This window comes from Typopeltis vanoorti, chromosome 11 (genome assembly GCF_054136105.1).
Source record: "Typopeltis vanoorti isolate ZY-2024b chromosome 11, IOZ_Tvanoo_1.0, whole genome shotgun sequence".
NCBI lineage: Eukaryota > Metazoa > Arthropoda > Arachnida > Uropygi > Thelyphonidae > Typopeltis > Typopeltis vanoorti.
In genome coordinates this window covers 59,278,763-59,305,676 of record NC_143559.1, presented here as the reverse complement: position 1 = coordinate 59,305,676, position 26,914 = coordinate 59,278,763, and the positions used below count along the sequence as shown (strand labels likewise).

Here is a 26,914-nt window from a genome sequence, read left to right as displayed (position 1 = left end):
TGAAGCTGGTATGATAGGAAGTTAACTAAATAAATTTATATGGAATAAGAGAAGTTAGTCAAAATATGAAACTAGCTGTATACAAAATAGTATTCAAACCAATTTTATAACTTATGGATGTGAGAGCTGGGTTAGAAACAATGTTGTAACTAGCTTTTCATGGGTCGTGTGCAAGATTTTAGTCTTTAGTTTTGGAAAAAAAAAAAAATACAATTGAAATAGAGTGGTTAATTTTTAACTTTAACCATTATGGAACAAAAACATTATGGAATCGACCCCCGTGGTGGCAAATTTAAAATTTGAAAATGAAAATATAATACTGATTAATTTTTTGATACTCCATTTCAGGCCCTCTTCATCCTGGGTCCTGTGATTGTGCACCCATTGCATCTGCCTAGTTATGGCACTGGTTAGAAATAAAACACTTGAAGACTGGAGACCACATATATGAGAGTTGTAAGAAAGATTAGTAGAGTTAAAAGATGGCATCAATGGCAGTATCATATTAAAAATGAGGATATTAGGAAAGAACTTGACATTGTTAGCATCCAGGAATGTGTTAGCAGAACTAATCTCAGGTGGTATGGTCACTTAAACAGAATAGCAAAACAAGGATTCTTTGCCAGATTGGCAGGAAAAATGTCAGGTCTTCCCAGAGTAAGAGCAAACTGTAAGTGGACTGACACAGTAAAAAAGCACCTTAGAAGTCAGAAATATAAGATTTGATAATGTTGGACCTAAAGGCTATTTTTAATAACATCTATGATACATCAGAGATGTATCAGGATACATCCCATGATCTAAGGAAATCCATCTTTGTCACTATTCCCAAAATTCCAAGAACTTTTGAATATTCCGAATATAGACTAATAAGTTTAACAAGCCATGTTACAAAATTACTACTGATAATAATCCTAGAAAGAATAAAAGGCACTTTATCAATAGAAGACACTCAATCAGGTTTTCAAAAAGACAAAAGTACAAGAGAAGGAATTTTCAATTTGAAAGCATTATGTGAAAGAAGAGCCTTGATAACCAGAAAAGCATATATCTTTGTTTTATTAATTATACCAAAGCATTTGATTCAATAGATCATAAGAAATTAATACATATCCTACAGAATAACAGGTTAAAAGGAAAAGATCTATGTATAATTACAAATATATACTGGAATCAAATGGCCTCAATAAGATATAAAAATGCATATTCTGACAACTTTGAAATCCAAAAAGGAGTAAGACAAGGATGTGTCTTATCACCCTTACTGTATGACATATATAGCGAGCAAGTTTTTAAAGATATTGCAGAATTGAAGGGTGTAAAAGTCGGGGGTAGGAACTTTAACAACTTCAGGTATGAAGATGACACATTCCTTATAGCTAAATCTGAAGATGATCTTCAAAACTTAGTCACAGAAATTTACAACAGAAGCTTAGACATGGGATTAATTATTAACCTAAAGAAAACAAAGTGCATGATTATATCAAAAGAACCAATAAATAAGAAGCTAAACATAACTGTTAACCAAAAGAAAATTGAACCGGTTCAGTCTTTTATATATTTTGGACAAATGTTTACAAATGGAGGAAATTCCCTTAAAGAAATAAAAGGAAATATAGAGATAGCAAGAAAAGCCTTTATTGATATGAAAAATGTTCCAACATCCAGAGACATTAACACAGACACAAGAAAAGAGTTTAATAAAATGCTTTATCTGGTCAAGCCTTCTCTACAACACCTGGACTCTAAATAAAGAACCAGAGAAAAAAATTAGAAGTTTTCGAAATGAGGACCATCAGAAGAATGTTGAAAATATCATGGACAGAGAAAATGAAATATGAAGATGTTTTAAAGAAAGCAAAAATGAAAAGAACATTAATGAAAATAATTAAAGAATGAAAACTTAAATATTTTAGACATCTAGCTAGACAAGAAGACATTAGAAATTAATATTAGAAGGGAAACTGGATGGAAAAAGAGGGAGAGGTAGACCCAGAAGAATATGGTTTGAAGACATTATGGATTGGACTGGCTTGAATTACCATAAATGTTCCAGAGCAGAAAAGAAAGAAAAAAGTTCCGTGACATGATTGCCAACCTCCTTCTAGAGGATGACACTTGAAGAAGAATGTTGGAGTGTTGACAGATAAGATTAATTTGGAGGAGAATTATTGATCAGAAGTTAGTAGTGGTGTAAATTTTTCATATAGTACCATCATAATATCCTGTACCCTCCCCCAAGGGTATATTTCAGGAATCTATGAAGAATATTATTATTGGGAATATTTTATATATATATATATATAGTGTTTACATATGTACAGCTATACATAACCTAAAGAAAAAGCAATAATCAAATTCCTGATATTCTTCCACAAGGAGAATACAGGATACTATGATAGCACTACATGAAAGTTCACATTATTATTAGCTTCCTAATGACAATTTTCTTCCAAATTAATCTAACAGACTATTTTGGTTTCCTAAGATACTACTAACTGCATCAATCCACCAAAATCTTAGTCTTCCTATGGGTCTTATTTTATGTGATCCTGACATCAAACACTTGTTCTGCTAACAATTGTTTTACCTTTAACTCATCTGTCATAAAAACTGTTTGAACACTGTCTAGTTTACAGCAATTTCAGCATTTTGACTAATTTCTCTCTTATTCCATATAAATTTATTCAGTTGACTCCCCACCACACTAGTTTTGCTTATTCTCTTGTCTATGTCCATATCTAATTTGGCATCTTACTAAAAATTGTGTCCAAATAGCCGAAATGTTCTACAGGTTTCCCATTCACGATGTAGATGATATTTTCAATGCTCCTGCCTATTTTTGTAGCCTATCTTTTTAGTTGATTTTATAAATTTGTTACAGCAATTATTCAATTTAGTTAAGGAATTCTGAACATGTGTACTAGATTTATTTATGCATATGACCAGGGACAGCTCGTGCATAGGCACTGTGGAACTGCAGCACCCCCAATTTTTCTTGATATATAAATATATTTTTTAATTTATTTATATTTGCATGTAATATTTAATTTTATCATCAACAATCCTATACAATTCTTTTATTTTGTATAAAGAATAATAAAAATCCATCTTGTAGCACTTAGGAGGGTGAAGGATGCTAGCAGCACTGTGTTTGCAATAGTGTCATATTGCTATGTGCGCAAAAGCATATGCACATCATAGTGAGATGTGAGCTATTAAAGTAATACAGCACTGTCCATCACACAGTTCCACTGTTGTTTATATGCAGTTTGCGGCAGTAGTAGAGTGTTCGTAGTGCTTATTGTGTTTACTCCATCTCTTTAAATATTTGGACATTACAATTAAAGATATAACATTTGTTATAGTTTTTCTTTTACAACATTATTGAGGTTATGATAATGGATTTTATTTTTAAGTAATTTTGAATTATATTACTGTATAATTTTATCAATAATAAACAATATTTTTTCATGAAATAAAACAAGAAGAATATATTTTATTTTTAAGTAATTTTGAATTATATACCAAACTGTATAATTTTATTGATAATAAACAATATTTTTCAATAAATAATTTTTTTATATAAGTTTTTTAAATAGGTTTAATTTTTTTAAAAATGTTTACCATAATTTTGATATTTTATCCAAACATGTATACACTGTACTTACAGTGTGTATGTATATTTCGAAAGTTGCAGCACCCCCCATGATTTCAAGCCACAAGCCACTACTGCATATGACATCAGCTGCATGAAGTAGATATTGAGATTAACATCTCCTGAATAACAGTGGAGATAACTTGACCATGACAATCTAGTACAATCAAGATTTCACAACACTTTTTCAATTCAACAACCTTCTTCAATTAATTCTTACACTTCAATCTCTTGAATCCTATCCCTAATTACATCAATTATTCATATCCAAACTCTTTACCTGGAGATCCCCTTCCAACCAATTTTTGTTTCAGACAAACTACCTTGCCAATCTTCTGTTCTGTGTCACATCAATCCAGAATAATGCTCATGCATTGCTGGATAGTAATATCAAGCCCATATTTGACATCACTGTTATATATGCCAGCCTGGCTGGCTGAGTGGTTAGTGTATCCACTCTCCAGCCAGAAGGCTGTGGGTTCGAATCCCGTCGTAGGCATGGATGTTTGTGTTGTCTGTGGAAATACCAATAGCGGTGGTTGGCAGTAGATGCCGTTGGTGTAGCTGTGGTCAGTTGGTGGATTGAGTGGTTGAGACACAGTTGCAGAGCAGGTGCCCTCCCTCGATGAGTCTTTCGACTCCCTGGAGGTGTCAAATAATAATAATAATACGTTTCTGCAGAAAATGAGGAAGATGTCATCTGCTCACCCTCCTCAATTTCTCTATTAATCTCATAACTGTGAGAGTTATAGAGAAATTTACAAGTAGCTCTCCAATCACGTAAAATTGGCTTAAAGTCTTCAACACTGGAAGCCAGGATTCCTGGTTGCCCCCCCCCCTCCCTCTCTCTCTCTCTTTCTGCTGCATACAAATCCATTCAGCTAGCTTACCACAATACCAGCTCCAACTATTCCATTATCCAACATGTCCAAATTACTACTGTCATCACATATTTTCACAAACTGCCAAAATGTGTAACCACAGGTTCTACAACAAGAATGAAGACAAAGTTTCATTCCCACCTTGTTTGTCTCTGCACCACTCATCAAATTGGCCAAACCCAAAAGCATACAAATGTGTGCATCCTATATGGTTTGATATTTATGAATAAAGTCAACATATTATTCTTGAATTAAAATATAGAGAAATTTCCAATTTTTAGAGTCATTTGTCTATTTTGAAACAAAGCTACATTTTGTTGAGTTTTTATTGAACTTGAAATTACTCAGTTATACAAATATATAGTATATTTGCATAACAGTAAATATGAAAATCTGTGATAACCCAAATGATCTGATCTGAATTTGTAGAAATGTATTGCTACAGATTACAAACCCTCACCCCCCCCCAAAAAAAAAAGATTCTAAACTCACTGGCACATTATAACAATAAGTGGGCTAAGGGTCAGATAATCTGAGAAACCAGATCTAGACACCAAACATCGTTCATTTTCAAGCCACTTCAGGCCTCCAAAAAGCAATATAGTGGTTTCACATTGGAAAATGATAATTATCTATGCATACATCATTTCCTATTTCACAGGAAAAAACACACTAACTGTGGTTGCAGTGATGTTGATAAGTGAGTTGTCAAGAGAAATTGATAAGTGGAACATATGACTTCACAGACATGTAGTCACCATTACTCCTGTGGGTAAACAATTTGAGTGAAGATAATAGCTTCACAAAGATACTTTTTAAACAAGCACATGCTTGAGAAAAGATCACAAGTCACGTGACCTTTTCATAAACATCAATGTTGGGGATTTTTCAGTTGGATCTTCTAACTTCACTAGAAATCAGGGATGGAATGAACTAGATAGAAGTGAGTAAACAAGACAGAAATGTGTATACAATTCAAATTCCTTTAAATTAATTTAAGCTGACCTGGTTGGCTAAATGGTTAGGTGCATCTGCTTGGATTTGAATGCTTTGTGAATGTCTTTAGGTGGTAGGCGAATTCTACCATCCAGTATAAGAACATCATTCTGCATACTAAAGGCCCAATGTGGCTTGAAAAAGTTCTATATCTGGTCTCTAGAGCAAGATTTCAGATTATCTAACCTTCTGCAATACTAAATGGTAATATACTAGAGGCTGACAAAGCTATTTGTGGGTTCAATTGTTTAAAAAAAAAAATAGCTTTGAATTAATTTTTTTAATTCCTTGAGTTTCAAATTAGTCAAAATCTAAGAAATGTGTTTGTATCATATCTTCCCTTTTGTGACTATATACCAAACTAGTAACTAACTCTTGCTGTATTCTTAGTCAACATGTCTGACATCATATTAGTTTGAGTTTGTAATTATTATAACGGTCTCTCCATTAAGTCAGAAGATTCATCATTGTTTCCTCCTCCCCATTTTCTTATCTTCATGAAACCTTAGTAAAGAAAGTAAAATTGTTCTTATAAAGAGGTGACCAGAGAATAAATATCCCTATGACAATCATAGAAAAATTGCCTAATCATTTGGGATACAACTTTAGACAGCATACACACAGCAAATGAAATACATTATGAAATTCCAATGAATTACAACTTAATCACTAACATAATTCAAAGAACAAATACACATAATTAAAAAATTGCTCACCTGTAAGTGATGGGCATTAATATCATAAATAATTTGTAAATGACGAGGCAAAATATGATTCAACACAGAAACTGGCCAGCGTTCCAAAGCTTCAGGTAAGACAGTGTGATTTGTATATGCACAAGTTCGCACAGTAATGTCCCATGCCTAGACAAAATGCTAGTCAGATTGAAAATATTCACTGAAGAAATACATGAATGTAGTCTGAAAATTTGACTATTAATAATACTGTAATTAAATAAATGAATTAAATAAGTATACACTGTTATTTCCTGAAAAATAATAGTTATGAGTAACCAACATATAAGCCAGAAAAAACAAATCTACCAGAAAAACAAATTTTATAACAAATATCTCATCACGCACATATGAAGCAAGAACATTCAGCAATGAGCATTCAAAATTGTTACTTTCTACTGCTTTGACAAGCAATATGATATTATTAGGAAGACTAGGAATGTTTATCACAGACAATGGAGCATATATTTCCATGAGTAGGCATTTTAGTCTAACACAGAAAGAAAGTTGTAAACATATATGGATTAATAACTGCAGTTCAAAGTTGCTATTTCCCAAAATTTTTAAACAATCATTATGATTCGAATTAAGCTGACTGAAGATTTTTTTAACATCCTTTGGATGGTCTTTCAAATTTAAAAACAGTTTATGTTACTAATCCTGTGGGTGGTAGATTTAATAAAAAAAACTATAAATATATGTGTAATTCTTATTATACAAGTATCTTGTAAAATCAAAAAAAGCTCAAGCCTTTGTAGCATCCACAGCTCAGCGAGTATTGATGATACTCTTCAGTTGAAAAGACTTAGGTGTGAATCCTGTCTAGGATGCAAAGAACTTTTAAAAGGGCTCTACAACTGAAGGTGAGTTAGCCAGTCTCACGCAGAGATGATAAGGCCTTTCCTCTCAAACTCAGGTTTTCCATTCTGCAAAAACATACATGCCATGTTATTAGATATGATTAATTGAGTTTATGTAAAGTGATGCTACCTGGCTATTACAGGCCACTGAGTCTAATGCATTAAGGGGATAATGAGATAATACTATATACCAGGGGAGTTTTTGCAGCAAGAGCCATAATTATCTACCAGAAATTGTTAAGAGCCACATCCCAAAGGTCTATGTCAGTCATATACGTATACATATAAATACAATATCATTTATAAGGAATAAGGGAAAAAAAGTTTTTGAAAGATTATATTTATTATTACATATTTTTTTTACATGTATTTACATTTTTTTATTTACTCTTTACTAGTTGAAGGTTTATGGATTTTTAAGTCAACAACTAATTTTTGAAATTTGGTTTGTAATTAGTAATTTAACTTCTTATTAATTCTTTCAAATGTTGGTTTGTTAATTGAGAACGACACTTGGATTTTACAAATTTCATCGTTGAGTGATTCAACATCATACGTCGATCCAAAAATTGATAATAAACGATATGTTGCATTTTTTAAAAGGCTGTACTTTATGGTAGGTACACATTTCCAAAATTCATTGATTGAATTTATTGATTTATGTAACATTTAAAGACCTTCATCTTCTTGCATTTCTATTAACTCCGTTTCTCCTGATGCCGTTCCAGGAAGTAAGCTTTTTAAAAGTGGGAAACCATTGTTAATTACATCAATTTCAAATTGATTTAATAGAAATGCGATAGATGGTTTTAATTCTTATAAGTCTATAAATCGTTCTTCAAAATCGTCCAACAGGCTGTTTAATTTTGCTTGATAGTTACTGATGGCTGTACGAAGAATATCACATACTGAATGTCTTTTCACTTATATTTTTTTGAAAAAGTTGTAATTTTTTTTAAAACTAAAAATGTATAATAAAATTAGTTTAATCCTTTATCCAAGTGTGAGCAAACAAAGTTTGCGCCTGAAAGTATCTTCAGGACTGGGGTAAGATGGTACAACACCAGGGCAACTCCTTGCAAAGGTGGAGCAAGCTACCAACACTCCTATCTCAGGATCTCCTATAATGCAAAACACATCTCCTTGCAGATATGTCTAATGTTATGCATTAAGGAAAGGGCCACTACCCAGACTAGTTTCGACCTTTATTGAGGTCTCTTCATTGGGAGCCATGCCCAAGTGGAGATACCAGGCAGAAGCATTAGCAGGTCAGCTCTACCTATAGGAGTTGCCTAATGGTGTGCCACCCTTTTTTAATAAATTACTCTGGATTTAGAGAAAGATGTTGAAAGTTTATTTTTCACTTGGTTAGAGTATAATAAAATTAGTTTAATCCTTTATCCAAGTGTGAGCAAACAAAGTTTGCACCTGAAAGTATCTTCAGGACTGGGGTAAGGTGGTACAACACCAGGGCAACTCGTTGCAAAGGTGGAGCAAGATACCAACACTCCTATCTCCTACCTTGGGCCTGGCTCCCACTGAAGAGACCACAATAAAGGTCGAAACTTGTCTGGGTAGTGGCCCTTCCCTTAATGCATAACATTAGACATATCCGCAAGGAGATGTGTTTTGCATTATAGGAGATACTGAGATAGGAGTGTTGGTAGCTTGCTCCACCTTTGCAACGAGTTGCCCTGCTGTTATACCACCTTACCCCAGTTCTGAAGATACTTTCAGGCGCAAACTTTGTTTGCTCACACTTGGATAAAGGATTAAACTAATTTTATTATACTCTAACCAAGTGAAAAATAAACTTTCAACATCTTTCTCTAAATCCAGAGTAATTTATTAAAAAAGGGTGGCACACCATTAGACAACTCCTATAGGTAGAGATGACCTGCTAATGCTTCTGCCTGGTATCTCCGCTTGGGCCTGGCTCCCACTGATGAGACCTTTTTCAGCGGCCCTGAGAGAAAGCTCCATGTTCCAGTCCTTCTTCAAACCTGTTCCAGCAACAGTTTAGTAGAACCGAAAAGAGAGCTCCGATTGAAGTCCTGCCTTGGTAAGATTCCTTTGTTCTTTTTGTGGTTTTTTTTTAGGCCTATACACGCCATTCCGCTATTTTATAGGAATAGACTATCCTTGGAAAGTCTTCTTCCTTTCTTTCTTTAAGTAATGTCTTCGGTTTTACCGAGGGTAAGAACCCTTGGGTTCGAAATTGATGCTAATATTGAGAAGAGGACGTTTGCATTGACTATAATTAACTATGTCGGGGCAGACAACATTTCTGGTTTTACCCCTTACGGGGGGGGAAGGTTTCAAGTTGTATGCACTAACGTTGCAAGTAGAGAAAAATTACTGAAAGGAGTCGAGTGCCAGGGAAAAGTTTTTCATCCTTTTGTGGTAGGAAGTCTTTCCAAAAATGTAAGAATAAATCGTTTCCCGATAGAATATCTCGAAGAAGACACTGACATCATCACTAAAGTCTTCTCGAAATGGGGCGCCGTCCGGGATATAAAAATTGGTACGGACGCTGACTTCCCTCAATGGAAGTCAGGAGAAGTCACTTTTTCTGTCATGATGAAGGCAGAAATTCCGAATTTCGTCAAAATAGGATCAGCCAGGGTAATGGTTAGCTACCCTGACGTAAAGCGACAATGCTTTAAGTGCGGTGCCCTCACGCATCTCGGGGCTCAGTGCCCGAAAATGAAATGCCGCAACTGCCTTACAACGGGCCATACATTGAAGAAATGCCAGTCGGCCTGCTTAAAATGTGGCAACAAGGACCACAAAGTGGACACCTGTCCAAACAGAAACCATGCCGAAAGAGTGGGAGGCACTATCACGCCCAACACTCCAACACCAGAAAACAATATCAGTGGCATGGAGCAGAACGACTTCCCAACCCTGAAGGCTGCACATGAAAGGGCAGCAACAATGAATAATACCGCCACATCACAAATTGAAGTAACAGAGAAACCTACAGCCAAAACTGTAGAAGCAGCCAGGAAAGACTCAAAGCAGGAGGAGCCAGCCAACAACCAAACCGCCACCATAGAAAATAAACAGAACCACCAGCAAGAAGGTTCTAGCACGGTAGTTGAAGAAACAACAGCAGAAGAAACAGTAGAAATGGAAACTCACAGTGAAGAAACCACACAAAAAAGGCCAGGCAGCCCTGAAGAAGGGAATGTAAAAAAACCAAAACCAGGGAGTCCTGGCGTAGTTGAAACTGGAAAGGTAACAGCAAAACTCACAAAGTACCCTTATGCAAAAGCCAATGCACCGATACTGCATCTGCTAAAAGACTTCCCCGAGGATGCGAAGGTTTTACGAAATGGAATAGAAACATTCGGAGATATCCTACTTATCCTCACAGGGAAAAATGGGCCTAAAGTGGTAAGCGCAGAGTGGAATGATATGTTTGTCGAAGACATAGACGAAATCACTCCAGAACAAATCGAAGAATTTATTGATGCAAAGGATGACGTGGGAGCAGCATTGTACAGAGGCCTAGGAATGCTAAACTACTCCCGCGGAGATAAGTTATATGATCACATCCTTAGTACCCATAACAATAGAAAGCAGGAGGATTCAAGCCCTGCCTAACACGCTGAAAAGTCAGTTGACTCGTTGCATACAGCTGCCGGAAAAAAAAGGTCCTTTTTTTGTTCTCTTTCAAATTAGAATTTTTGTTTTGAAAAGGTCTTTTCCACACACGAGGGGGTACCCTGAGAACCTGGGCTGCAAAGGCCTACATCGAGGCGGTGCAGCTCCTTGTGGGCTGCATCACCCAGGCCAGGCTCTTTCCCCGCTCTTCTGATCATTCAGTTTGAAATTCCGAAATTCACATAGTTTCTTATTTCTTTGGTTCTGTCTTACAAATTGTTATATATACGTTTTACTGTTATTTACCAGTTCCTTTTTCATGTGTTGCTTCTTTCATTTGTTTTTCCCCACTTTCCTCGGGCAGTCATCTGAAGAGGTGACTGACCGAGGAAAGTTGAAAAGAACGGATGGAGGGAGATAATGTCGGAGATCTGCTTGGTGCTGGCATTTAAGTCAGGCCAAGTAGATCGACTGAGGCCTCTTTTAACTATCTACTACTATCTTTCTCCTCCTCTCTCACTATCAGGCTGACTCTCAGCACAACTTTTATTAAATCTAAAGAGGCCAGTGATGAAAGGCATGAACTCCCATTCTACCTCAATAAAGGTCGAAACTAGTCTGGGTAATGGCCCTTCCCTTAATGCATAACATTAGACATATCCACAAAGAGATGTGCTTTGCATTATAGGAGATACTGAGATAGGAGTGTTGGTACTTACTCCACCTTTGCAACGAGTTTCCCTGGTGTTGTACCACCTTACCCCAGTCCTGAAGATACTTTTAGGCACAACCTTGTTTGCTCACACTTGGATAAAGGATTAAACTAATTTTATTATACTCTAACCAAGTGAAAAATAAACTTTCAAAAAACTAAAAATGCTCTGACTCAATTCTGAAATATTATTTTCCTTGCCTTGCAACGACACATTGAAATTTTGTAAATGTTCCATTATATAGGTAAAAAACATGAAGTCCTGGATCCATTCATTGTTTTTTAATTGTGGATATGATTGCTTTTTATATCTAGGAATTCGATAATAGGTTCCAATAAAGCTACAAATTTGTTCAATACATCGTATGTAGATAACCATCTGACTATGCAGTACAACGATAAATGATTTATTTGTTCATTCAAATCAAGTTCATCAATAAAATTTCGAAACTGACGGTGGTTTTTTGCATTGGTCCGAATGAAATTTACAATTTTTATGAGTAGTGTAAACACATGTTCAAAATTAAAATGTTTTGCAACAAGATGTTCTCGATGCAAAATACAATGAATTGGAATGAAATCGGGAATGCTTTCATCTTTTTTTTAAAAGTCCAATTAATCCTACATTCTTACCCACCATTGCTGCTGCTCCATCAGTAGCCATTCTTACTAATTTACTCTTTGGAACATTTTTATGGGCAACATCAAAAGCTTCCTTAATATCAACGCCACGAGTACTATCTTTTAATGCTATTAAATCTAATAATTCTTCTCGCGTCACTCCGTCCTCAAGAACAAAACGAATAAAAATTGCTAATTGTGGTTGGTCTGTAATGTCAGTTGATTCATCAAGCACCAAACTAAATACTACACAATCTTTTATATCGTTTTCTAATTTTGATAAATAAATCCACATTTATTTCTGAAATTCAACGTTCAATTGTATGTCGTGAGGTAGGAATGTCGGTAATTAACTTTAAAAGTTTCGAATTATTAGGGTCCAGTGACTCAATTGTATCGAGAATGTTTTGCTTAACAAATTCTCCTTCGGTATATGGCCGTTTTGCGCATGCGATGTTCCATGATATTTTAAAACTAGCCTCTATTACAGTTTTAGATTCTTCAGTAAATTTTGTCATGAAGTTAATTTGGTTATTAACTGAAGATTTCAACGATTTGAGTGTTTTAATTCGTATTTCAGATTTTTCTGGATATTGAGACAAAAACTCGCGATGCAATTTTTCATAATGACATTTTAAATTCCCTACTTTGAAATTGCTCACTGTTGAACTACAGATGAGGCAAAAAGCTTTACCATTTTTCTCAATAAAAGCATAGTCTTCTTCCCATTCTTCCTTAAAATTTCTATATTCGTTGATATACTTCTGCTTCTATTTATTTTCAAAAGTCATGCTGCAAAATATTCTATAATAAGATTTTAAAAATAAAATATTAATATTTAAATCATTTGGAATTTAAATTATTACCTTTTTATTAATATAAGAAGTACGAAATTCAGTAAAGTATCTTTTTAAATTTTCTGACAAGGTAATAATAAATATAACTATTATTTAAATTAAGGGGATATTAAATCCCACATTGTTTTAAAACCGAATAAGAAACTCAAAGATTGGAATCAGAGAGTTTCTTGCCGAATATAGTATAGTAAACTATAAAGTATCGGCGATCACTAAGCGTCCGCTAAATGCAAGTGACCCTAGCACGTAGTGCAATACCGGAAATCTCGCAGCAAAGTCGGTAAAGTTCTGATCACTATTCTTAGGTATTTTCCATCCCCTTAATTAATATATAATAAAATAATATCCCCTTAATTTAAATAATGTTTTTGTTGCCGAAATGAAGCTTATTAGCTCTTTATATTTAAGTAAATATAACTATATTGGCGAACAGCAAATTTCATCAAGCCACTCAAAAATATTGACCAATCGAACAGCAAAATACAGCTTATTAGGGATGGCAAACAAACATCAATGAATTTTAGAGAAAAACATCGATTTTTTTTTCCTTTTTTGGCTTTGCCTTGAGTTTTTTTAAATTATTATCATCATTCAGAAAAACTTTATTAGGTGATTGTCACATGTCTGCTAGAAAATTAAGAAAAATTATAATTTTTTTTTTGTTGCTCGTGAGCCGCAGTTTGGCCACCATAGCTATATACTGTCATATCTTCCACTTAACATACATTCATTTATAAACTTTTTTTTTACATATATGTGTAGCTTGTGAAGTTTTTCACCCTACTAGTTATGTTTAAATTGTTCCTTGGTTTCTCAACAGCATCAGATTGGTAATGGAAGAATAACACTGGAATGCTTTTATTGAGATTCTTGCTTCATCTAATGGTTCTGTACATATATCATTTGTTGTGCCTGTTTGTTCTCATAATAACAAGACTCATTACAAAATATTGTTTTGTAATAAATACTTTTTTGTCCTTATATAATTTGTACGTTTAGTCAATTCATGTTGAAAATGAGTAAATAAAAATTTATAAATAGTAATTAATGCTCATTTAAATCTTTTAATTTACAAAATTAGATAAAACACAGTCAGCTTCATTTAGAAACTAGAATAGACCAGTACCAATTAACTGAAATATCAGATTTGGATAGGCAAGAAAAGAGGAAGGAAGAGAGGACTAGGCTTACTAGTTTATGTTTTATATATTTAATATTTTGGAAGGTGTTATTTGTTATTAGAGCAAAAATATCATAATTTTAAAAATTATGTTATATGATCCCCAATTCTAATACTAATTAAGCATAAAATACAGGCATCCCTTGCTTAACGTGGGATTTGATTAATGTGGCGAAATTAATTGCGGCAATTCCTTGATATACGCGGCAAGAGTTTTGATTAAAGCGCCTTTAACCCTGCGGAGCTCACAGTTGATCTGACAGATGCATGCAAAATGTTTAATATAAATATTCTTACACAATTCAGTGTATAGCTTGGAGGTCACGAGTAGCTGTGCATTCATATGTTACGAGTGATATTCTGCACTGTTTTTTGCTGTCAGTTTGGTTTAACATATGTTATGTAAAGGTTTGTGATATTTGACAGTAAATTGTATCTGAGAGATACCATGATCTCCGATGTCAGTATAGTATGGTTACGTTTTTTTTTTTTTTAATTCTTTGTTCAATAATTTCTAGATTGTAACTGAAAATAAATAAACCATCCTGTATTACTGAAATAGAGAACCAAAGGCTTATTTATCATACGTGTCCTCTAGGAGATGTGCTTTACTAAGGAAAGTGATCTGGAGCTTACTCCACCTTTACTACGAGTTGCCCATAAGGTTGCTTATGCTTGCATCTGCCGAAACTTTTAGTTTCTATATATTCGACACAAAACTCTTGTAGTTTCTTTATTCGACTATGGAATAATGTTGGATTCAATATTTATCATACATGTCCTCTAGGACAGTGCTTCCCAAACTTCTGGATGTCAGGGCCCCCTTTGCAAAAATTAAAATATTTCACGGCCCCCCTCGAAAAAAATCGTAATAGAGAGATAATTATAATATTTATTGTATTTATATTCAATACAAAACATACACAGCGAACATTGCAAAATTCAAATGTATATATTACATTTTTTGCCTCTTACCGTTTGGTTCTGAAGACGATGCGGGCTGTTCTGGTAAAATATGAAATGCTGTCCTTTTTTTTGAGTCTGTTTCTGCTTCTTCTAATTGTTCGCGGGAATTTTTTTATATTTTTTTTTTATCAGCCACTTATCCATCTCAGGGTTAAATTTTTTAACGTAGAATAGATCAAATAATATCACCACTTACCGATACTGGCACACCACAGACTGATAACATGAAATCAGTGAATATTACCTGAATAAGGGAATCCCCAGACCAGGAACATTTTTCTCTTTTGTGACTTTTCTCCCTTTAAGGTAAATTAAGCTTAATGCGAAACAGACAGCAAAGGCAGGTTATTAAAACATGCATATGATTTGCACAACAAAAGATCGTGCAACCGATCTTTTGTTGTGCAAAACATGTATGAAAGATAAAAGCATAGCTGACAATTGAGTTGAAATGCTAACTCTCTTCAACCGAATTCCATATGTGAAACTGCCATAACATTCATTATATATATATATATATATATATATATATATATATATTACGTAGTTTTAACACTTTTACAAATTTTAACATGTTCGGTTGAATTTTATTGCTGCCTTGGGAAATCAAACTCACACACATCTAATTAATAACAATAGTTTTTAGTTAGATACTGTGTTTGCCCATGCAACATGTGGTTTTGTTTCAGTCTATACAGCATAGTTTCTGTATGAGGGGACATGTGATTCGTTAATTAGTGTGTTTTTATCCCAGTTGTCTCTAATTGCACTATTTGCTGAGAAATATATTACACAGACTCCTCGTACCGGCAATTTGGGATTTAGCCGACCAAATTGTATTCTTATTGGTTAAACCAAAATAAAAAATGATGGTACAACATGACAAAATTTCATGCCGGCTGGGGCGTCGCACGGTTAAACAAGGCCCCCGTTGTTTTCGCCAGGGAACCAGGGCGAACAGCGAAAAGTCAGCTACTGGAACAAATCTGAAAACAAACCCCAACTCAACATCACCAGAGTTAAAGATCGGTACTATCAACGTAAGAAGCCTGAATGGCAAAGAAATGGAGCTAGCTGAGGAATTAGATAAGTACCAGATCGACATAATAGGGGTGACTGAAACAAAAAAGACCAAAACTGGTGAGATCTTTCTGAGCAATAAATACAAAATGTTATATTCAGGCAATAACAATCAAGGAAAAGAAGGAGTAGCCATAGTATTCAACACAAAATACGAGGCTAATCTTCTTGAATGGCAGTCAGTCTCAAGTAGAGTAATGTGGGCAAATATGAGAATGGGGAACTGGACAATGAGACTTATTTGTGCCTATGGTCCCACAGAAGGTTCTACTAAGGTAGAAGTGGATGAATTTTTTGAGGCTTTAGAAAAAGCAACTGACACAATGAAAAAGGAAAAGTTGGTCCTTGTTGGGGATCTAAATAGTAGAGTAGGAAATGATTGTGAGACATACAAAAATATTTTGGGAAAATTTGGAGAAAAGAGCAAAGCTAATAATCTGTTGGATTTCTGCTCAGGACATGGACTGGTTATTACTAACACCATGTTCCAACATAAAAATGTGCACAAATTCACATGGAGAGAAGAGGCTAGGAATAAGAAAAGTCTCATTGACTATGTTATTGTTGATAGTGATGTTTTCTCCCTGGTGCAGGACACCAGAGTGTACAGAGGATTTGAAATTGGAAGTGATCACTATTTAGTCTTGAGCAGGATAAAATTGAATTTCATATCGAAAAGAATAACATGTAAGAAAGTTTTAAAGCGAATAAAAGTTGAGCAGCTCTCGGATGTAAACTGTAGACTAAAATACAGAAATATTATTGAAAAGAAAATGAAAGAGTTTGAGAACAGGAATCAAACCTTGGAGATTCAGTGGCAAACTCTGAAGGAAACATTGATTGATTCTGCCAGAGAGGCATGTGGTGAGGTTGTGTGCAAAGATAAAAAAATCAGAACTCCCTGGTGGACACAGGAAGTTAAAGAGGCAGTGAAGGAAAAGAAGAAAGCATATCAAAAGTTCCTGGCAAATAAGTCAGCTTTTACTCTTACAGAATACAGAGACAAATGTAAGAAAGCTAAACAGTGTGTAAAACTAGCTAAACAAAAGTCATGGGAGGACTTTGGCAAGAATATAGAAAATAAATATCAAGAAGGTGGCAAAATATTCTGGAGGTTGTTGAAGAAGCTTAGGAATGGAGGAAAGAGTGCTGTAAAAGGAATTAGAGATGATAAAGGTGAAATGAAAACAGGAGAAAAAGATATCCTTGAAGTATGGAGTAATTACTTTGAAAAACTGCTAAATGAAACAAGCAGTGATGACAGCACAGTGATAAACAACACTGACCAGGCATGCAGTCAGGAATACATATCCATACTTGAAGTAGAAAAAGCCATCAAAGGCTTGAAATGTGGAAAGGCAGCAGGAGTAGATGATATTCGACCAGAAATGCTGAAGTATGGTGGTATAAGAGTCTTACAGTGGCTGCACTGCATAGTTCAGAAAGCCTGGACAGAGGGACGAATTCCCGATGATTGGAGTAGAGCTCTCATAGTACCCATATATAAAAAGGGAAATAAAACTGAATGTGAGAATTACAGAGGTATTTCCCTACTGAGTGTTCCTGGCAAGATCTATGCAAGTATACTTGAGAAATGGTTGAGAAGAATTGTGGAAGAAAAGCTTGGTGAAGAACAAGCTGGATTCAGGCCAAATAGAGGCTGTCAGGATCAGATCTTCACTTTACGACAAATAGTCGAGAAAGCATGGGAATATAACAAAGATCTGTATTTAAGTTTTGTCGATTTGGAAAAGGCATATGACAAGGTGCCAAGAGAGAAGCTATTCAATACGCTGCAGTTATATGGTGTCAATGGGGCATTATATCAAGCAATACTTAGTCTTTATTTGAGTTGTGAGTCAGCAGTTAGAATTGAAGGAAGTACAGGAAGATGGTTTAATGTTAAATCTGGTGTGAGACAAGGATGTACATTATCCCCTCTGTTATTCATTATCTATATGGATCACATTATGAAGGAATGTGGTATTAAACCTGATATCAAAATTGGAGATGTTAATGTCAGCTCTTTGCTATATGCGGATGATGTTATACTTCTAAATAAATCCGCTACAAGTCTGCAAGATTCTCTGACTAAATTGAATAGCTGTTGTAATAGATATGGTATGAAGGTCAGCAATAAAAAGACAAAGACAATGAAAATAGGCAGAATCGTTGAAAATGTCAACTGTGTTGTGAATGGAGAACCTGTGGAACAAGTAAAACATTTCAGCTACTTAGGCACAATTTTTACTGAAGATGGTAAACTAAATATAGAAATAAACAACAGAATCAGCAAAGCTGGTATCGTGGGAAGTCAATTGAATAAATTCATATGGAATAAGAAAGAAATTAGTCGGAACACTAAATTAGCTGTATACAAGACTGTGTTCAAACCAGTTTTAACTCATGGATCTGAGAGCTGGGTCAGAAGTAAAACACTTGACCAAAGACTAGAGACCGCAGATATGAGAGTCCTGAGAAAGATTAGAGGCGTGAACAGATGGCATCAATGGCAATATCATATTAAAAATGAGGATATTAGGAAAGAACTTGACATTGTCAGCATCCAGGAATGCGTTAGCAGAGCTAATCTCAGATGGTATGGTCACTTAAATAGAATGGGAGAGGAAAGATTAGCAAAACAAGTGTTCTCTGCCAGGTTGGCAGGAAAACGACCCAGAGGAAGACCAAGATATAGGTGGATTGATACGGTACAAAGTGCCTTAGACGATAGAAATATAAGATCTGATAATGTTGGAGTCTTGACAAGTAACAGACTGATTTGGAGGAAAATTGTAGATAGGAAGTTAGTAATGATGTAATTTTTTCATGTAGTACTGTCATATCCTGTACACCCCTTGAGGGTACATGGCAGGAATTTGATGATGATGATGATGATGATGACTCCTCGTACCTTATTCACTGGCATAATAAAAGTACTTGTTTTTATTGCCTCTGCAGTATAGTGGCTGTTAGGGAGGGCGTGTTGTTTGCCACTGCAAGCGAGTTACTATCTCCCCACATGAACTCGTTTAAGCTTTTTTTCATGTGTGAAGTATATGCGAAACTTTTATTGGTAACAGAAAACTAGCTCAGATGACAGTGATAACATAAAACGAGTTTTGATGTGTATATAAAGTCAATATCAACAGTCCCTGATTACGAACGTGTGATGAAAGGGACAGGAAGATTTGGAGCTTCCCTGGAGAGCATTCGAAATAAATACAATTAACCACTGCTTTGAAATGAAACATATGAATAAGAAATATTTACTAATATTCATTAAGCACCGAAATACGCAGGAAGCAAAGTTTGTGAACCAACACCAATCTGTGAATTTTTCCATTAAAAGATAAAAAATAACAAAAAAGAAATAATAAATAATAAAAGTTAAATACGCTTCTTTTAAAATAAAAAAAAATCTACTTAGTTTTAAAACATTTTAAATTTGATATCATTATTTCACGGCCCCCAAGGGGGCCACGGCCCACAGTTTGGGAAGCGCTGCTCTATGAGATTTGCTTTACATTATGGAAAATACTAAGGAAAGTGATCTGGAGCTTACTCCACCTTTACTACGAGTTGCCCATAAGGTTGCTTATGCTTGCATCCACCAAAACTTTTAGTTTCTATATATATTTGACACGAAACTCTTGTAGTTTCTTTATTCGACTATGGAATAATGTTGGATTCAATATTTATCATACATGTCATCTAGGAGATGTGCTTTACATTATGGAAAATACTAAGGAAAGTGATCTGGAGCTTACTCCACCTTTACTAGGAGTTGCCCATAAGGTTGCTTATACTTGCATCTGCCGAAACTTTTAGTTTCTATATATTCGGCACGAAATTCTTGTAGTTTCTATATTCGGCTATGAAATAATGTTAGATTCCATATCCACTTAATTTGTACCAACATGTATTGTATCTGCAGTGTTTTTTCTTTATGTTTTATTGCTTGTTTGCTGAGGTCTGGAGATTCATTTTGTTTGTTATCGTACAATTTATGCCGATAAGAAAAAAACAAACTGTTCAAACGACTCTTGATAACTTCTTTTGATAAAAAAATTGCAGTAAATAATGTAGGTACAAGTATTTATTAAACATTTACTTTCCATTCACTTTTTATCTTTCTTAAAATAGTACCATATAAAATGAATTATTAATACAGTAATCGATCATGGACGAATTGTAATTTTTACCATTGATTATTAGATTTGATTAACGCGATTTTGATATACACGGTAACATCAAGGGATTAATTACCTGCATTGATTGAGGGATACCTGTACAGTAAATTAGATAATATCTGGCCTCTAAACTGTCTTTCTGAGGATCTGAGAGTTATTTTCAAATGGTCACTATAGGATATGGCTGTACATATATATGTACAGACATATTCTGTTTGAGTGTTTAGGGAAAAAAATAATTGCTGCTATCAACTCTAGACTTGGCATTATCTCCATAAAAAAGGAGAGAGAGATTGTTGATTATACTTGTGGACACTATCAGTTCCTTTCACTAAAGTCACAGCAGTTTTGATTGGGAGATAGGCAATTTCTCTGGACTTGGTATTATCTCCATAATTTGCACAATTTAATTTCTCTCTTTTTATAACCTACTGGCTAAACTTTCTGAATTCTGTAATGAAGCAACTACATTTTGGCAAAGAAATTGAATTTTAGGTGATCAAAATTAAAGTATTTCAGACAGAAGTTATGTTAGCAAATAATTCATAATACTAAAGAAAGATTAATTTGTCCACTCTCCTCTTCTCCCCCCCCTCCCCAAAAAAGAAACATTTCTTCAAATAATTCACTCCCCCACCCTGAGTACATAGGATTCTTCCTGCCACTACTACCTTGACTTTGCAGTCTAAATTGAATATTCCACTAAATGCAACATTACAGAGAATGAGATGCCAGGTTGAGAAATATTCATACAGTCTTTATCCCCCCACCTACAAACACTAGAATATTGTCCAACCTTACATCTAATCTTCTGTAATGTCTCATCTAAACTATAGTGCAAAATTAATTAATGATAATCTAAATTTGGAGAAATTTAATATTACCTTTTCCCATGGTAGGCCTTCAATATCTACAAGAATTCTCATGAGCTCTGGAATTGCTAGTGCTGGATGAGTATCATTCAACTGAATTGCTACCTATAAAAGAGCATTAGGTGCAGTGGTGAAAATTTTGCTTTTATTTATTTATTTATTTTTAACAAAAGATTGTTACTAGTATTATATATTTTTCCTATTTTTGTTTAAAAGACATGATCAAGTAGTTAACCACATGTAAATTTTTAATGAACAAGAAGGACACCCAATGCATGTTTCACTACTGCTAACTAGTAGGGTTTATTCCCCCCCCCCCCAATAAACAGAATAATAAACTGTTAGGTAACTTTCAGGATTGTTTGGCTATTATGCTCTTATCACAATGCAACAACAAAACAAAATAATTTTCTTTTAAAATTAAACAAAGCGTATGAAGCTATTTTTCATATTGTTTCATACAAACAGAGTACAAACACTTAACAAATATTTCAATTCTAATGGGAATAAAATTTCCACATAATTATTATTATTAGAATAATTCTTTGTTTTATTGTCCAGATTTTGCTTCTATACATTAAGACTGGTAGGGCTAATGTATTGTATACTTTTAGTCTGGTTTGTTTTTGAACTAGGTTTGGTTTAAACATAGAGTTAATTACATCTGTTATTTTTAAATATTTTGCAAATTTTACATTTATATCTTTTTCATTTTCATATGTGATCATACATCCTAGGTAGTTAAATGAATTCACCTGTTCTAAGATCTTGTTATCTATTACTATCTTAGTTCTTGCTGGATCTTGTCCTTTAAAGGCAATAGTTTTTGATTTTTCTCTTGATATTATCATACAATAATCTTTGGATATCTCATTTACATCTAAAATAGCTTTCTGTAAGTTATCTTCAGAATCTGTAATTATTATTTGGTTGTCGGAAAAGAGGAGAGTGTTTAAGTTTACTGTAGGAGAAAGTTTAATTCTTTGATGTAAATTTTTATTTCATTTTATTATTATTTCATTTAAGTAGATATTAAAAAGAGTTGCCGAGAGGGGACATCCCTGTCGCACCCCTTGGTTTATCTCCCTCGTATGTGATAGCTCGTGATTTAATCTTATTTGTATTTGATTATTTTCATATAATATATACTTGTGATAGCTTTTAGGATATTATTTGGTATTTGTCTTTCTTTTAATAAACAAAGACAAACAAAGATTAACAACAGCAGAAATGAAGTGAGAAAAACTGCAAAGTATACCTTATTTGATCACAAAAGAAACGAAGAAATTATGAAAGAATTAAACCAAGAACCAGTAATAGAAAAAATTAAAAAATATAAACATAAATGGATGGAACATGTTCAAAGAATGAAAACAGAAAGATTACCAAAACAAGTCTTAAAGTACAAACCATTAGGAAAAAGAAAACCAGGACATCCTCTTAAACGATTCAACGACGACTTCAAAGACCAGAACAGGCCATGCTAGGCCTAAATCCTTGATACGCATGATGATGATGATGATGATAATTATTTCAGTGATATGATCCATGAAGATGTTTAGATCAGGCAATCTAAAACCATAATCCAATGGAAGAAATGAACAGAAATTCCAAAAATGATAACATTTGTCATTATTATAATGCCAAACATGAACAATTAATAATCAGGCTATCATGTGAGTTGCTATTTGACAAACAATATCTAAAATGCTTAGAATGGAAAAGAGAACCAATCAAATGGTTAAAGGGCACTTCTGAAAGTGGAAGTGAATGTGTTTTTTAACTGGGAAAAGTGAAATGGTCATGAAGGACACTGACTGTTGACTTTCAGTTATGAATTTGGACTGGAAATGACTTATCAAGAGTGAAATCAGGATCATTTCATTTTGGGAGCGTTCTATTTTTTGCCTGTTTCCTCTTAAATAATTACCCCCCCCCCTCCTAGTTTTTGGAGGCTTTCTATTTTATCAATTATTTTTTAAGTTGATATTTAGACTTGTAATCTACTTATAGCACCTCACCCCCCCCCCTACAAGTTTTAAAAGTTCCTAATTTCAGCTTCTGGGATGATGGGAGAGAATATGGAGATAAAAAAGACACAGTATGAGACAAATAGCAATCCTCCACATATCTTATGAATATATGAATTACTAGGACAAATCATTTCATCCACAACATAAAGCATATTTCCACAAATGTTGAAAGATTTGGGAGATGCATATTTTTTTTTTAGGTGATTAGTCTGAGAGTTGCTGACTTATAAATAAAGTGGGGGGGGGGGGTAAAAAAAACAGTTATGAAAAAAATTGAGAGGAACTGGCCTTCTTGAATGCATGCAAATGTGCAGCTGAATATGAAAAAATAAATAAGACAAGGACTTTGTTCATGTAGCAGGTTTACAGACACTAAATATATGTGGTTTTTTCTCTCCCATGTTACTTGTTTGGAATGCCAGCCTGGTTGGCCGAGTGGTTAGCGTATCTGCAGCCAAAATGCTGAGGTTCGAATCCAGCTGTGGCCATGGATGTTTGTGATTGTCTGTGAGAAAATACTATGGTGGTTGTCGGCAGTAGATGGCGTGGTGTTGTTACGGTTCATTGAAGTTGGTGGAATGAGTGGTGGAGACAGAGTTGTAGAGTAAGTGCCCTCCCTCAATGAGTCTTTAGACTCCCTGGCGGTGTCATGTAATAATAATTATCCAGATATCAGCTGGCCTGGTTGGTCAAGTGGTTAGTGTATCCACTCTCCAGCCAAGGGCATGGATGTTTGTGACTGTCCTACTAACAGTTTACCATATGTACTGCTGTAACCTGTGTCCTGATGCAGTATGACCTTTGATGTCTTTGCACCATTAAAAAAAAAAAAAAATCAAATCAAAAATCCAGATACCATAAATAAATACTGGGAAACAGAGCACAGAAGAATGACAGGGTTCAGTATTGTTTACAGTTGCATTTCTATTAGTGAAAAGTGATATAAGCATGCATCTCATGAAAAACTGACTGTAAATAGGTCCTAAAGTCACTGCTAAGCCTAATAAATGATGTAATGAGAATTGGGTATAGCCCAAGAGATATACACATCACATCAGTTATTTAGATCCTTCCAAACATGGTGTAGTTTAAGTTCTTGGTTATGGTACTGAACACTACATTACTGGATCACTTAATAGACAATAAATGCTCTTTCATAATAAGAATTTGTGAAAGATATGAACTTGTCCCATTCCATTTCACAATCTTTTGTAAATGGATATGACATGAAGCCTGCTCTGTCAGTTCAGTTATGGCTGTTATTCACATGCTCACCAAAAGATTTCCAAAGATCCTGTATGACTGATTAAATTTGTATGTAACTGATTCTGTATATATATGTGTAGATATTTGTCATATGAACAGGACTCTTCTTATGACTGTAACAAAGCCTAATTTTAAGAATGCCTTGAATGTAATTTTAATGCTTGAAGGTTACTTCTTGAAGCACTTTTACAGTGTGGTTAAAGATGGTGCCCATGTATGCAACTGAAGCAGTACAACTATTTTCACACTGTGTGCAGAATTTCAAGAAAATATCTAAAGAGAGAGAGAGAACTATTCCACGAACAGTGCTCTCTTTAGGTATTTTCTTTTACATCAATAAATTGCAACTCTTGTAAGAAGTTTTTTTTTTTTTAATTTATTTTTTTTTTTTTTATGCCTTCCTCTTTGCAATAGCATTCCATGCCATTACACATTCCATTTGGGTTATTTGGGGACCAGGAGGTGGTAGAGAAGATTCAGAGATAAATGACTATTTCATTCCACAGACCTGTCACCAAGCTGGTGACAGGTCTGTGGAATGCTTCCTACGAGGATAGGTTGAAGGTTTGTGGGTTACAAAGTTTAGTTGATAAGCAAAAAAGAGGGAACATGATAGAAAATTTTAAGATATTAAAGGAGATTTATAAAATTAATGCAAAGGAAATTTTCAATATATGAAAAATAGAGAATTGGCCAAAATATCTGTGTTTGTTAATCAACATTTAGTAGAAAATCTATCCAGGAAACCAACATTGTAATCACAGCTAAAGATGAGCCATACTGACATTTATAAAGTATAAATGTCAGTATGCTGACATTTATAAAACACAGCATACTGACATTTATAAAACACTCAGATATCTATATCATTTTTAGCAACATAGGTCATACTTAAATTAATATTTCTTTCATGAATATATGCTAATCTCGTGTATCAACTGAAAGAGTAAGTGGCATTCCATTTAACTTGGGTGAATTTAGGAGTTTGCAAGTCAAATTATGATTCTCCAAAAATGACAATTAAATGACCATGAAAATACATTAATGAAAGGCAAAAGTTAAAAGTAATTAATCTTCAATCTTTAACCTCATTATGACCAGAATTTTAATACTGATAGTGAATTTTTATTACCAAAAACTTTTAAAGTTTTTTCACTTGCTTATACTATAAATTAAAGATGCCAAGAAATTATATTCTTGGTTTCATCCTTTATCCAAGTGTAAGCAAACAAAGTTTGCTTACATTTGGATCTGCTACTATTCTAATCCAGAGTATTTTAGTAATAAGGTGTGACACCTTTTGACTACTTGTATATGGAAATATGACTTCTGCATTACTTTAAACTTGGTATCACTTCTGGGTCTAACTCCCAATGATGAGACCTCAATAAACTTCAAAAGTGGTCTGGGTAGTGGCCCATCACATAATGCATAACATTATACATCTGTAAGGCATTGCATTATGGGATACTAAGGCAACTGATGAAGTCATTAACCTCAATATACAAGTTGCCCAGTCATGAAGTTACTTCACATGCAAACTTTGTTTGCTTACACTTGGATAAAGGATGAAACCAAGAATATGATTTCTTGCCATCTTTAATTTATAGAAACTTTAAAAGGCAGTCTATAGTTCTTATTCCAATCATATATTATTCTTTTAAAATAACTTATGGTGGTTGCAGATGAATGGTTCTTATTATATAATAATAGTTAACATATAATTTATGAGTACTCTGTATTAGTATTAACTTAATACTACTATTAAAATTTTTTGTTTAATAAAAATTTGGTAATACTAATGTAGCATAATTAATTAATGCTTATTATGAAAACATGCTATTTGAAAATGAGAAAAAGCCAGAAGTGGATCTACTGATATATATATATCCTAATATATCTTACTTTATCAGGAAAACTGTCAAATGATGTCCGAACAGCATCTCTGATTCCAAATTTAGAAGATTTGAAGCGTCTTATAATATCCTGCAATGTTGCTGCCACCATGAAATATTCTTGTTTAAGTCTTAACTCTTTACCTTCAAAGAACTGAAATAAATTATATGAAACATTATATTATTTAGTATATTGCATTTGGACATATGGTTCCATCAGCTCTCACTATATTAAATGTCATTATTGTGAATGTCCACTATAATAAAAACTACTAAAAAAAGTCAACACTATCTCCACAGCATTAATGCTATTCTAAAGGATATACTGTATATTATAGAACTTCTGCTATAACAAAATTCTTTGGGACCTAATTAATTTTGCTCCATATTAACAAGTTGAATATATATTAGTCATTCCCCCCCCACACACACAATTACAGTATCTAAAATTAGGATGAAGATGATAATTGTAATGTCATTGTGGTTGAGAAAATCTGTCAA

The 26,914-nt window shown here is 34.1% G+C and overlaps 1 protein-coding gene across 1 annotated transcript in view; it reads right to left on the bottom strand.

The window, feature by feature from the left end:
• The window catches only part of LOC150101616 (glycogen phosphorylase-like), a 253,929-nt gene that overhangs the window by 71,599 nt on the left and 155,416 nt on the right, over window positions 1-26,914 (bottom strand). The window contains exons 7-9 of the mRNA XM_090399990.1: window positions 26,424-26,567; window positions 21,232-21,324; window positions 6,252-6,398 (exon numbers count right to left, since the gene is read on the bottom strand). Coding sequence (XP_090256116.1) covers window positions 6,252-6,398; window positions 21,232-21,324; window positions 26,424-26,567 — 384 coding nt within the window. The remainder of the gene's footprint in view (window positions 1-6,251; window positions 6,399-21,231; window positions 21,325-26,423; window positions 26,568-26,914) is intronic.